At 34.6% G+C, this 14,781-nt stretch overlaps 1 protein-coding gene across 1 annotated transcript; it reads left to right on the top strand.

Moving 5' to 3' along the window:
• Positions 1-314: 314 nt before the first annotated feature.
• LOC146540640 (uncharacterized) lies at positions 315-14,781 on the top strand. Its single transcript, XM_085201305.1, has 6 exons — positions 315-378; positions 8,981-9,223; positions 9,550-9,687; positions 11,710-11,833; positions 12,945-13,170; positions 13,434-14,781. Exons 2-6 carry the CDS (start codon positions 8,988-8,990, stop codon positions 13,688-13,690), a joined length of 981 nt encoding a protein of 326 aa, XP_085057431.1. The 5' UTR covers positions 315-378; positions 8,981-8,987; the 3' UTR covers positions 13,691-14,781.

The following is a 14,781-nucleotide window of genomic DNA, read 5'->3' as shown; positions in this document are numbered from 1 at the left end:
CAGCAGTGGACGTTGAAAGGCTGATGGATGGATGGATGTTCCGACGCTCAACACGCAATGTCTCCAGAATTCGGAGGAAAGTGGAGAACGGAGTGTCTATCACTGTCTTGTGGTTCCCTTTGCCTATCCTGCTGTATGCGGGATACAGCGCGAAGTTTATTTATTAGATTCTATTCTATTCTACCTTTTCAAATATTTCTCATATCATCTAATTTAGATCGTATTATGAAAAATCCATAAAAAAACCTTTAAATTAAATCCCAAAACATTCGCTAAGGTCAAGGAGACGTGAAGGCAATGACTCACTAGTAAATATACAAGTACAACGACAGTGTTCACAGGCGCGTGCGCACGCGCAGTGCTGTTACGTGCTGAACGGTATGTTCTTTTGTTTTTATTTATTCTGTTTTTATTTTTGTTTACACCTTAAATTATACTGCCTAAGAATTAGATAAAAGAGGGTTTTATTAAATTTTAATTGCATTTTCAAGATATATAATTAGTGTATTTTATTAAGTGTAATAATTAAAAAATATTTTGATACTTTGTTTAAAAATGTCAACATGTGCCGGACTATAGTATAGAGATTGTCGCAGTAAGGTAGTCTAATCTTCAAGGTAGTTCCTACTACAAATATCTTAGACTTATATTTGTAAAGGAAACTTAAGAAAATAAGTGAATGTTGTTTTAAATTTACAATAATTTAATTAGCAATTTGTTTATAAGTATTTAACAACATATATATTTTACATTACATGAAGTGAGTAAAAACGGCTTAGATATACATATATAACATCCTCCATTTTTTTTGCTTGTTTAGGGAATTCCCCATTTTGGAAATAGGGCGATTTCCTAATAAATCACATTTAATATATCTACAACAAAGCAAATCTTAATGACATAATATAAACTAATATAATATGTATTTATTACCATGAAAATTATATGGAACCATATATCATGATTAATTCATACCCAGCTCAAATAGATTGTATTAATTGTAAGGCCACAGTACTAATACAATAGAATATTTGCACTAAAATAGCAAAGGATTATATACCCTTTATTATTATTATAATGGAAATTGTAATATATTTTGTTGTAAATTCTGATTAATGTTGAATAAAATAAAAAAAATAAATATTTAGACGATAGTTGATTTTTTTTTTAACTTTACGTTGTATCCTGCGCATAGCAGGATAGGCACAGGGAAACTGGGAACCTAGTGTCACTAAGTCCAAATTAAGAAACCATGTCCATCCCTTCCGCACATCTGGAGAGATTGTTTGTTAAGTAGCGAAGCTTAACGCCGTACTTTGTCTCGTTATTAGAGCGAAACACATTAAATATTTAATATTTCATTTCCTCGAGTGGGAATCGAACCCACAAGCAGTCGCGTTTATAGTCGCACGCTTGTGATCCTGCGCCACCCAAAAAATTGTATGTGGAGAAACTAATTTCACCATTTCAAATCAAAATGTAAAAATAAACGGCAATTCCTTTTACTTTACGGCTCTACTAATTTAATAATTAACATAAGTAACGGTAAATCGTAAAATTGCATAATACATACATATGTATGAAGTCCGTCACGGCCCAGCGGCACAAGGGTGTGACTGTAACGCGACGGTTGTGGGTTCGAATCCCACTCGAGGACGTGAAATATTTATTTACGTTTATATTCCCATTTTCTTCGCTCTGGTATCGCAAAGCTGTGCGTAGAGTTCTGCCACTCAACACGCAATGCCTCCATAATTCGGCAGAAAGTGGGGAACGGAGTGTCTTAGCACTAGGTTCCCTCTACCTACCCTTCTGGGTGCGGGATACAGCGTGAAGCTGCTTTAATTTAATTTGATTTAATTTGATTTTTGAATACACACGTGATAACAAAAACATTATAATAATATCTTTCATAATAACGTTTTAACGGTGTATTTGCGAATGGTACGACATCGACTCTAGTTTAGCTAATGTCAGTGACTTCTAAACTAACGTAAATGTTATTTATGTGAAAAATAACGGATTTTTATGAAATATTAGTTGTCTTTGAAGTGAGTCATTTTCTTTGTGTGTCCTTCATCGAATGTGACAGCTTGGATGAGTCAAGAAATAAATTGCTTAATATTTTTTTTATATTTATTGTTTAGTATTCGGGCATCCCCCTCGTTTTCTATTGAAATTCTAACTATACTTATCCATCCATCAGCCTTTTAAAGTCCACTGCTGGACATAGGCCTCCCCTAATGCTCGCCACTCCGTCCGATCCTGCGCCCTTTGAATCCAGCGGGTTCCCGCTGTCTTCTTGAGGTCGTCGGTCCACCTGGTTGGAGGGCCTGTAATCCTTTTGCCTTTTGTTATACTTATGGTTGTATGATATTTTATATGGAAATTCAATCTAATTAGAAGCAATTTATAAACATTAACACGCGGTTATGGCAAGTTTGTTTTCTACGCGTAACACGCACTTAACGAGTTTCTAATTGCGACTAAAATGGAGGTACGATTTTTCCCATACATGAAACTAATTTTGGTAGCATAATTCCATATTAGTTTATGTTATAAAAACAATGTTTATCACTTTTTTCAAGGTTCTTAAGATATTTTATTATAATTTTTTTTAGTGGCGACAAAAATTAAATGGTTAAGCTTGAACTGTAACCTACTTGGAGCCGTACAGTTACTTTAGTACATCCTTTTGTTTAATTCCATATTAATAAAAAGCAACCAATTTTTTATCACTATAAATAATTTCTTTTAAAAACTTAAAGTATATTAATTTTTCTTTTAGTATTTTATATTGTCATTAATCATCAAAATAAAAGGATACTTCCTTTTATTAACCTGTCTCTAGGTAATAAAATATCATTGAGGTCGCACCGCTCATTGGACACTGTTTTTAAACTGGCTTTTTCACTTTTATGGTCATCCATCAATTATGAATCGCACCTGGTTTTTTTACTTATATAACAATAAAAGCTTAAAATATAAATAAAATAGGTTTGAAGCCATCATGATGAAACTGTAAACGAGACGGTTGTACATAGGTTTAATTTCCAGTTGAGAGAATGAAATATTTTTATAAAAAAAATATTATACTTTCTTTTGTTTTTCGCTAGTAACAAAGAAAGCGTAGCGTTAAGTTCCGCGACTCACCACTCGATGCTTCGAGAAAGACGAGAAATAGAGGTATCTTAGTGGAAACTGAATGTCTCTACAATAGGTCCCCAAATTCTCTCTGCCTAGCTAATTTTAAGTAAAAAAATAAGGAGATTTACTAAAAAAATATGACAAAAGCTGCGAAAAATACGAAGTGATAACCAGTAGCCGTAAGCGGCACATATTTTAATAAAACGTCCTCTATACACATTTTACGGCTTGGACAATATTCTGTTGTACGATATTGAAAAGCTCATGTCGAGGGTTTCTCATATAAGGCTTTGATATCTTAGGGGAAGCCGCTTCACTGAAGCTAGGCTGTTCTTATATTCATAGTAACATATATAAGATATATAAAGTTTAATGAAAAACTATTTTTAATGTATGCCTTTGACATTGACATAAGTGAGAATTCAAATTAAATAATATGCAAGAGTAAACAAATTAAAATAATTAATATCTTGCGTCCCCTACTAGGATATCCTAGTAGGGGACGGGTATAGGGATATTAATTATTAGCACGAGGGGCCTTTACTACTTAAATGTGGAAGTGAAAATCATTGCCAATATTTCGTTATACTCAACATGGAATATTATGCCATTTCTTTCTTTTCACTAGCCGTCATTCCCTCGTTTATATTTAAATTATTTTCATTTCCCACTTAACAAGCATTGCCCCAAAAAAATCTCTCTGCTTATCCCGCTATACGGGATAAAGTGTAACGATAATTTTACATATATATAGAAACATAAATTAGGATAAGGCAAACTATAATAAGCAAGTTATATTTTATAATTATTTACTATATAGAAGAAATCAAACAAAACCTAACGCAATGCAGGAAATCGCCTTGTAAGTGGCAACGGCCTTATACACTGGAGATTACTTCACTTCGCTAGATTATAAATATAAAGTATTAAATATTTTTCTTTTCATCTTAAGTTTAAAAATTATGTAGAATTTTCAATCACAACTGAGGCCAGCCGTGGCACTGAGGCACGAAGTTCACCATGAATCGAACCCATAACGATGCGTTTAAATTAGTTAGCACCACTGGGCCACGGCGGTCTAAAGTAGTAAACATATTAGTGACTGTAAACGCGAGAAGTTATGGGTTCGATTCACAGTCGAGGAAATGAAATATTTAATATTTTAATTTCCTCGTTCTGTAAAGCGTGGCGTTGAGTTTCGCCACTCAACACGCGATATCTCCAGAATTCGGCAGAAAGTGAGGAATGGAGTGAATGGAGGTCTTAACATTAGGTGCCTGCCTGTGTGCGGGATACAGCGTGTTGCAGATTTATTTTTTTACCTAAAAATTCAAATAAGAATACATTTATAAAATTCTCAATAAGAACTATTAACAAAAAATATATTAAAATCGTGTGCAATATTCATTCGTAAGCAACTTCCTTATTGATTTTTTTTATGTTATTTTCAATATACACGCTAGAGTTAGCAAATATATACTATAATTGATTGTAAAAACATGGTTATTTCTCACGAATATTAGCACATTATTTCAGAACTAAAATATCTATTTAATATGTTAAGCTTTGGTTATATTCCGCAAAGGTATAATAAGGTAGGCAAAGGGAACCTAGTGTTAAGATATTCGTTTCCTACACATCATCCAATATTTTATACATTGTGATTGGAGATGCGAAACTCAACGCTGCGTATCTGGTTATAGAGGTCTTTAGGAAGTGAAAATAATTAATTTATCCGAGTGAGAATCTCGTAAATCGAACTCACAACTTTTACCTGTATTATGACTTTTTGTATTATTTAAACATCTAAGTACATCTAGATGACGACGATGACTATATCTATTTTGAATGGCGGAACCCAACGCCGTTAATTCTCGCGTTTGGTGATCCGACTCACAGCCGTCGCGTCGTTATGACGCAAGGGTACATGCTTACGACTTTAAACGCGACTGGTTGCGGGTTTGTATTCTATATATTAAGTATTTAATATTTTAATTTTTCGAGCTAAAGTGTAGCGTTAAGTTACGCTATTCAAGACGCAATGGCCTCAAAATTCGGCGAGAAGTGGGGAACGGAAGTGTCTTAACGGGAACCAATTTTCTTAACACTAGGTGGGGCTATTGAACGGAATACAGGCAAACATTTAGGTTATATTTTTGCCATATATATGTAAAAAAAATTATCTCGCAAGGAAACCATCTACGTATATATAAACTGATAAACTATATGGATTATATGTATATATGTACAATATGAGCTCAGCTCGTTTTATCTGCCGTGATAGCCATAGTTAAAGGATTAATTGGGTAATTACCGTAATTGGTAGTCTTGGCGCAGAGGCTCGAGTATTAGCAAGAAACCGTGTTGTAACCGTAGTAGTGTTGGGATTGAAGTCACTGGTTGTGAATTCAATCCCAACACGAGGAAATGAAATATTTCTTCAAATTTATATTTCCATATCTGCCCTTTGGTATCGAGACGAACGACGTTGAGTTTCGCCACTCAACACGCAAAGCCTTCAGAATTTGGTAGAAAATAAGGAACGCAGTTTCCTAACACTAGGTTCCCCTTGCGTACCCTGATATGTACGAAACCACAACGTCTCGCATTTACAATCACATGCCCATGCCCCTTCGCCACGCCTGGCCTCATAAAATTGAAAGCATTTTTTAAATAATCTATTTAACATCTCAGTAAATAAAATGTGATGGCGAGACATCAAATTTCAATCTACCCAAAGCACCTCTTACTTGAACTATTGCTATTGCCTATCACAATTTAACGTTTAATGTCAAGGATAAACGTGATAGGATGGAGTGACATTTGAGTTCAACCGTCACGAGACAAAAACCTTTGTGATTTGAGAGCCGTGACAATTATGTGAATGCAAATTTGGTAAATAATTCTTCTGTTTCTCTGATTCATGTATTCTGCATGGTACAGGTTTGGTAGAGGGTACCTAGTATTAAAACACTCCGCTCCCTATTTTTCCTCAAATTCTGGGTTGCGTATAGAGTGGCGGATCTCAACGCTGTGTTTTGCCTTGATACCAGAGCGATATAATGAAAATATTAAATATTTAATTTCCTCGAGTGGGGATCGAACCTACAACCAGTCACTGCCCCCGCTCGCTGCGCCATGACTGGCTTCCAGTACAGTATTTCGTTACTATATTTCTTATCTTCAATTTTAATATTCATGTTCACCATTATTGTACTACGAAGGTCATCTCAAACAAAGATAGCAAAAAATCTCCTCTTATTCCTATATCACCTGTCTACTTTACGCCCTAATAAACAAAGATAAGGAGAAAAAAACCACTAACTCAGACAAGTCAAGGACATTTCTTTATCGATCTGACATTCAATCGGCGAAAAAGACTTAATAAATATTTCAAGTACATCCAGTATGATCTAACTTTATGCTAGTTTTCCACAGAATACCTATTTATTTATGTATTTTTATATTTAATTCTAATAGTCATATATTTTAACAGTAATATTTAACTATGTATTTAATATCTCATGTGAAAGTCCCAAGTTCGATTAGCTTATGAGAATTTTTTTTCAAAGATGAAGTATCGTAACATCTCTTAAATATGAGGCTAAACGGCATTGGCACAAGCGTACGAGGAAGAGGAACGGAGGTGTCTCAATAAAAACGGAGTGTTTTAACACCAGGTTGCCGGGTTCCCTCTGCCTAACAATTTCTATATAATAGTCAAATACCACTATCACAAGCTTAAACTATGAATATAAATAGATATATGATGATACATTGAAGCTTCCCCTTTATAGCTTACATCTAAAACATCGAAAATGAAAAAGTAGTACATCTTGTACTTCGAACCTCTTTCGCGTAAAAGATTGGAAATGTCGTCTTTAGTGCAAAAGTAAAGATGAAGCGTTATAGTATAACAATTCTTTTTTACATAAAGTGGGGTAGGCCTATTACTTACGGCCTATTACTTTGGGGCAGTGCCGCTGACATAGATACCATTTTTGTGCTCCAAAAACGGGCTGTCCGAGCAGTCTATAAAATGTGTCCACGGGAGTCACTAAAGAATAAGTTCAAAGACTTTAACATCCTCACACTACACTCCCAATATATTTATGATAACTTAGTATATGTGCATAAAAATATTAATAAATTTAATAAAAACAGTGACCTCCATAAACATAATTTAAGAAATAAAAATAAGCTTGCTGTGCCCTTCTCTAGGCTCCATAAAGTGTCTCACTCATTCGTAGGTCAAAGTATACACTTTTATAACAAACTTCCAAACGACGTGGTTAATTTATCACTGAACAAATTTAAAAAAGTGGTAAAGCACAGGCTCTGCCAAAAAACATATTACTCTGTTAAAGGTTATGTTCGCGATAAAGATGTTTGGAAATGAGTTGCTCTATTTCTAAGTTAAAATTGTAAATTGTAATTTGTAACAAATGTTGGCATTTAAAAGAGTGGCCATGAGTTTCTTTGCCTGTATCTTCTCATGAGCTCAACCATTTGAACGGGCTTTTTTCAAGTCAAAATTGCACATTTTTTTTTTGGTTATTTTATTTTGCATTTTTTTTCTACTTTATGACATGTCCAAGTAAATGTTAAGCATTTTTATGGAATAAAGATATTTGACTTTGACTTTTGACTTTTAGGCAGTGGGAACCTGGGAACCTAGTGCTGAAGCACTCCGTTCCTCATTAAGACTCTTCCGTTCCCCACATCCACCGAATTCTTGCGTGTTCAATGGCGAAACACATTGCCATGCTTTTCCTTGTTACCAGAGCAAACATATAAAAGATATTAGAAATTTCATTCCCCCGAATGGTAATCGAATCCACAACCTTCGTCTTTACAGTAGCACCATATGATAAAGTAAACGTAAAAAGGTCGTAAAAAATATTTTTATACGATCGCTTTATCTTATGTCATAGGACCATTTCTATATAAGTACAGTTAACATGGAAAACATTTTACGCGGAAATATTTCTACCGTATAGGGAAAAGACGCGTCAACATATAACCAAACTTTGATAGATTGAAATGTATGCAAATATTAAAAAAATAATATTCCTTTTAGGGAACCACATGTTTTGAATGTTACGTAGGTATTGCAGAACTTACATACATCTATATCTATATATATCAAATCGAAAGGTCACTCAGTCATCACGAAATCTCGGAAACTACATGTGCTAGGAATCTCAAATTTTGCATAGGAGTTACTTATAGGACGTAAATGCTCGCTAAGACGGGAATTTGCAATATTCGACTTCTAAGGGGTTGTTTTTGGGGTTGAAAGTTATATGAAACTTCGTTACTACAAATGCTAGGAGTCTCAAAACTTGCTCGGACGTCACTTATAGGACTCGTAGAGACAGAAATTAATAATAACGTAGTTCACGCAGGCGAAGCCGCGGGCGGGCCGCGAGTACATTCATATACGAGTATGTTATGTAAATTGTACCTAAGAAGTTTTTAAGTATAACAACTTCGTCTTAGTTTCAGCGTAGAGAATTTGTTTAACAAACACCACTTATCGCATAAATTTGTAGCGAATTAAAATTTTACACAATTTTTTTTTCGCTTCACGCACATATCAGGGTAAGCAGAAAAAATCTGGGAACCTAGTGTTGAGACATTCCATTCCCGTTAAGACACTTTCACATATTCTGCCGAATTCTGGAGGTATTGGGTGTTGAGTGGCGGAACTCAACGCCGCGCTTTGCCTCGTGACCAGAGTTAGAAAATGGCAATATTAAATAATTAATTTCTTCGAGTGGGAATCGAATCCACGATCTGCACATTTAAAGTATTTACATTTATTTTTCAGGTTCAGGATGTCTCCGGCAGCGTCGTTTGGTGAACGATGGGCTCACGATAACCTAACCAGATCCACATCGGACGAAGAAATAGCAATTTTAAACATTTTTCACGCAACCAGCGATGGCAGTGAGATAGATGCAGCTAAAAGGGCAAGAAAGTACTACGTGGCTCGAGGTCCTGGAGGATTGACGGAATTGTGGCACAAGAGACACCCTGATGATGAAGATATTTTATCTAGCTGTCAAGATGTGTATGTATTATACTGTGTTATGTTGTTCTAATAATTATTATAGAAATAGTATTCGAATGCTTAATTAATATGTAAAATTAAATTAAATCGGCAGAGGGAACCTAGTGTTAAGGCACTACGTTCCCAACTTTCTGCCGATTTTGGGAAGCATTACGTGTTGAGTAGCGGTACTCAACGCCGCGTTTTGCCTCGTTACCAGAACGAAATAATTAAATTAAAATATTTAATGTGTGGGAATCGAACCCACAATCTATAACATTTACATTAACCACATTGTCCTTACATTAAACACATTGTCCTCTATCGATTGTTTTATTTAATTACAGATATATAGTACCTCTCAGAGCACGTTCAATGAGTGGGAAGCGGATGACAATGGTGAGACTCCCCGCACCCACTGCTCAGGAGCGGCCGCTCTCTTCAAAGGCCTTGCTGGCTCGCTGGCTCATGATCTTGGATATAAGGTCAGCATGTATTATAATATATTACTCTATAAGAAATAACTTAAATTGAATATGTATTGTATTGTAGACTGTAGTTCACGTTAATTGTTTATGTTTGTTTGTCAAAATGTTAGTTAAGGCAAAGAGAATGGAGTTTGGTAAAAAAAGTATTAATAAAATGTATAATATTTATTTATGTTTAATAATTATTACAAGGACCTTCGTAGTGCAGGGGCGCAAGCCTGTGACTGTAACGCGACGACTGTGAGTTCGATCCCCACTGGGAATGAATTATTATCTATTAATTAATATTTTCATTTCTTCGCTCTGGTATCAAAGTAGGGTACGGAGTGTCTCAATACTAGTTTCTCTCAGCCTACTTGTGATTGTCATTAGTACATCAACATACCAATGTATGTAAGTATCTATTTAGTTGTACCCAGTACGTAGTATCCCGTACAGGGGAGACAGAGGGAACCTGGAAACCTCGTGTTAAGGACGCCCCTTTATCCATTTTGCCACCGAATTCGAGGGGTATTGTGTGTTGAGCAGCGGAACTCAACACCGTGGTTTGCCCCCACACCAGAAGAAAACAGAAATATATAAATTTTCTCGAGTATGAATCGACACGACTCAATTAAGTGATTTTAACATTTAATTGATATTAACATATAAATACAATACACGTATGTATGTACCTATGAAATGTCTAAGAAAACAATGATAGCTAACTGAAATATATAATTACTAAATTGCTTTAACTAGTATTAAAATTTCAAAATTAACGTATAGCGTAAACCACTACACTATTCATGATGTCCTAGTAATTAAAATCCTGTTTACCAACCGCACAGCTAACGTGAACATTGCGCCTACATTGTGTTTTCATTGATTTCTCATTCATTAGAGTGAAGCCATGTATTATGTACATACAAATATAGATAGTATGGCAGTCGTTATGTGAGCTACTAGCAACTTATGATAGCCTGGTATCGTTTGTTATGATTATTACCTGCAACGATTATTAATTAATTAATTGAGTAATTAATTGAGTGAAATATTGATATTTAATAATTAATTGAGTGAAAAGTAATAATTAATTAATTGAGGCCAGTCTTTGTAAAAACAACGGGATAATATCCCGTGGTATAGCGGGATAGCCAGAGGGAACAGAGCCAAACTCTACGTTCTCCGCATACCTCTTCTCTCCGTACATGCCCTTCGGGAGGTCCCCTTGCTTTTCGTAACCTTTTTCCGGTATAATCCGATTCATGTGTTCTCGAAGGTCAATCGGGGTCTTCCCCTGTAATGTATACTATTGACGTTGTGTTTTTTATAGGTAATTGAAATATGTAATTACTAAATTGCTCTAATTAATATTGATATTTATAAATTAACCGGTTAGTTAACATGATTTTCTAATAATTAAAATCGTGTTTATTATAACTATTAACTATTTTTTTCACCTAACTTTTCCCAGTATTATTCATATTTAAAAAAATATTTAAAACTTCTAAAATGTTTTTAAAATGAACTAAATGTCTATAAACCAAATAATTTCTGCTATTCTTCTTCTTCTTCCTGGTATTAATCCCGACTATTACTAGGGTCTGCCTTCCTACTCAATCTACTCCACTTTGCACGGTCTTTTGCGTCCTCGGTGGTTAGGCCAATAATTAATTAATTAATTAATTAGCAATATCTGCTATTATTTGTAAGTAATCGATGGTGAGCGCATCTTAAAGCTTACATTACTTGGTATTTCCATCATAAGACTTTTTTCCAGTATTATTGATCTCCTGTAATGTACTATTAATATTTTGTATTTATTGACGTTATAACCTAATCTTAATAAATAAAAAATAAATCAGCTTCACGCTGTATCCCGCACACAGCAGGGTAATCTTCCCAGGTTCCCTAACCTAGTGTTAAAACACTCCGTTCCCCACTTTCCGCCGAATTTTGGAGGCATTGCGTGTTGAGTGGTGGAACTGAACGCCGGTCTTTGATCATAATTTGATTCTTATTTTTTTTTAATTTCAGACTTCGAGAGGACCCTACACCCGGCGATGAGATTGTTTTTATAGATGTCAGTGACTTACAACCGTCTTATCTCAAAAATCATTTCCGGGGCTCCTATTGGAAGGATTTCGTTTGGTGCATGAAGGTAATTTTTCGAAGTATTTAACGTAGGTACTGATATCCTAGTGTCAAAATATTCCTATCTATGTTTTCCACTCGAAACCAAGAAATAAGTCTAATGGAGGAATTTAACGCCGTTTGTCTATAACTAGCGGCCCGCCCGCGGCTTCGCCTGCGTGAACTACGTTATTATTAATTTCTCATCTCCATGGGTACCTACGTCCTATAAGTGACGTCCATGCAAAATTTGATACTCCTAGCATTTGTAGTAACGAAGTTTCATACAAACTTTCAACCCCAAAAACAACCCCTTACAAGTCGAATATTGCAAATTCCTGTCTTACCGAGCACGTACGTCCTATAAATAGCTCCTGCAAAATTTGAGATTCCTAGCACTTGTAGTTTCTGAGATTTCGTGATGAGTGAGTGACCTTTCAATTTTATATATATATATATAGATTTAAATATAATATAATATTAATCTCTAAAGTGAATCGAACCCATAAATTCGAACTCACAGTGTCCCACAGAGCACGATGGTCTCTAACTTTAATAGCAAAGTTTAAATTTCGTTAACTAAAGTTTCTGTAAGCTGTCGCCATTGCTAAAAGTTTTTCACAGGCGAGTTATATTCAATCTTCATCCAAAATTTGTATCGTAGATAATTATATTTGAAACTTTTAGTTGAAGCAACGTGAGATGAGAGTAATTCGGCGGAAAGGGAACGGAGTGTCTTAGCATTAGGTTCCCTTTGCCTACCAGAGTAAATAGTCTTTCCGCATACGTTGACATATTTAATTTATTTTTAAATAATGCAATTACGTCGTTGTTGCATCTAAAAAAAATAAATTCAATAACGGGCATCGTTAGGATCCTTTAGTATACGCTCTACTAGATATTATAATTTTAAATTTTACTTAAAAATATATTTAATGATAATTTAAGTAAATCTAAAAATATAATAAATAATTATTACAAACTTAGTATTTGAATATGAAAAGTTGTTTATTGTAATAAAATGAAATCCTTTAACTATATTAATTGCGTACATTTATATTTATGGAAATTTTTAATTTCCATTCCTTAAGAAAACAATAAAATATGTTTACTAATTTAACTCTCCATTTTATTTTCAGTCAGCCTACCCTATCAAATTTTCTGAAGTCCACATAATAAATACATATCGTTTAAAGACAATGTCTCTGGTGCTGTTACACCTTGGACTGTATCCATGGCGACGCAAGATCGTTCATTTGCATTCTGATGCTGAAGAAATTAACGCGATGAGCAGTGATTATTTTCCTCCTGAAGGTTTGCCTTACGAATATGGTGGTAAGGCTGGAGCTATGAAGGATCTTAATGGTAAGTATTTTATATAGGTAGTCTTTTAAGTAAACAAGTAAATTGACAATCAGGGTTACAAACGCGACGGTTGAGGGTTCGATTCCCACTCGGAGCAATGATTTATTTTCATTTCCTTGCTTATAGTAAGAAGAGAAACCGCGGCGTTGTGTTTCGCAGAGTTTCACAGCGGAAAAACAGAACAGTTGACTTCTCAGAAAAAAAAATACATGAGTTTTCTTACTTATCAGAATTATATCTACGAAGTTATTATACATTTCCAGATGAATGGACAAAAAAACTTCTGCTGAATTCAAAATGGCTGCAGCTCGAGGAACGGAAGTTCTACGAAACGGAATTAAAACCGGAAGTGAAACGAACACGTCACAAGAGCACAGTACGTCTTACCAGGAACTCCTCATACGACATGCTCACTCGGACCCACTCTTGTCGATCTCTTCATAGGCAGGATGACTTAGATGAAGGACCTCAAGGTGCATATAGAACTTTGAAAGTAACGGACAAATATTTTTATGTATAACCATATATGTAGGTATGATTCTAATTCCTTTAAAATATCTAATAATTAAGATTTTTTTATCTGTGTATTTTTTTTATTTTTGCTTCTTAACGTATTGTTAAAATAATAATGCCATTATATATTATTGTATTTTTTATATGTACTCGTATCTTGCATTATACGAACTAAAAATTTCGTTTACTTATGCATAAGTATGCATTTTATGTGCAAATCATGAATGATTAAAAAATAAAAGTTAATAAATTAAATATAACAAAATGATTATTTGAACCCTGGTGGCGCAGTGGCCCTAGCGTGAGACGGTAAACGCACTGGGTGGGTTCCATTCCCATTCGAGGAAATGAAATATTTAATACTTTTATTTCTCCGCTCTGGTAAAGACACAAAGCGCGGTGTCGAGCTCTGCCATTCAACATACAACGCCTCCAGAATTTGGCAAAAAGTGGCGAACAGAGTGTCTCAACACAAGTTCCCTCTGCGTACCCTGCGATGTGCGGGATACAGCGTGAAGCTAAAAAAAATATAACTCATAAACAATGTATTAAATCAATACTATCTATAAACAGTACCTGATTTTTTTGACAAATTATGTTTGTGACTCATATTGTGTATTTCTTAATTGTTAGTTACCGTTAATTCTAATTAATGATAAACAACACACAGTCGAAATTATTGGTGAAAGAGAGCTGAAGGAAAATATGGATTCCAGAGATTATGGGGTCGAGAATTTGGAATCAGAGCATAGAATATGGGATCCAGAGTTTTCTTTGAAATATTTAATAATTTTATTTTCTCGCTCTGGTAACGCGCGGTTGAGTTCTGCCACTCAATACACAATTCCTTCAGGTTCCCTATGCCTACTCTGCTTTGTGCGTGAAGATACAAAAAAAGATAATTTCCAGAGATTTCTACAGAAATAGTATGTAATATAGGCATCTATTTTGGTTGTATGTAATTTTTGTGCTAAACTAATATTGTATAAAAAACCACTAATTATATAAAACATAACATGATCTCCATACTTTGTTTCTTTTATAAGAAAGTTCCTGTAACATTTTTTTTTACATCTGAATAAATAAATAATACAATTT

Source organism: Heliconius melpomene, chromosome 2 (assembly GCF_056956725.1).
Source record: "Heliconius melpomene rosina isolate 202511_hmr_F chromosome 2, ASM5695672v1, whole genome shotgun sequence".
Taxonomy (NCBI): Eukaryota; Metazoa; Arthropoda; class Insecta; order Lepidoptera; family Nymphalidae; genus Heliconius; species Heliconius melpomene.
The sequence above is the reverse complement of the archived record's forward strand: the minus strand, read 5'-3'. Positions and strand labels throughout refer to the sequence as shown.

What these genes read in the sequence shown, in the direction of transcription:
- LOC146540640 (XM_085201305.1), top strand. Translation starts at nt 8,988, where the DNA reads ATGTCTCCGGCAGCGTCGTTTGGTGAACGATGGGCTCACGATAACCTA. An exon ending in ATTTCGTTTGGTGCATGAAG is followed by an intron (nt 11,834 to 12,944) that starts GTAATTTTTCGA and finishes TTTTATTTTCAG; the next exon opens with TCAGCCTACCCTATCAAATT. An exon ending in AGCTATGAAGGATCTTAATG is followed by an intron (nt 13,171 to 13,433) that starts GTAAGTATTTTA and finishes ATACATTTCCAG; the next exon opens with ATGAATGGACAAAAAAACTT.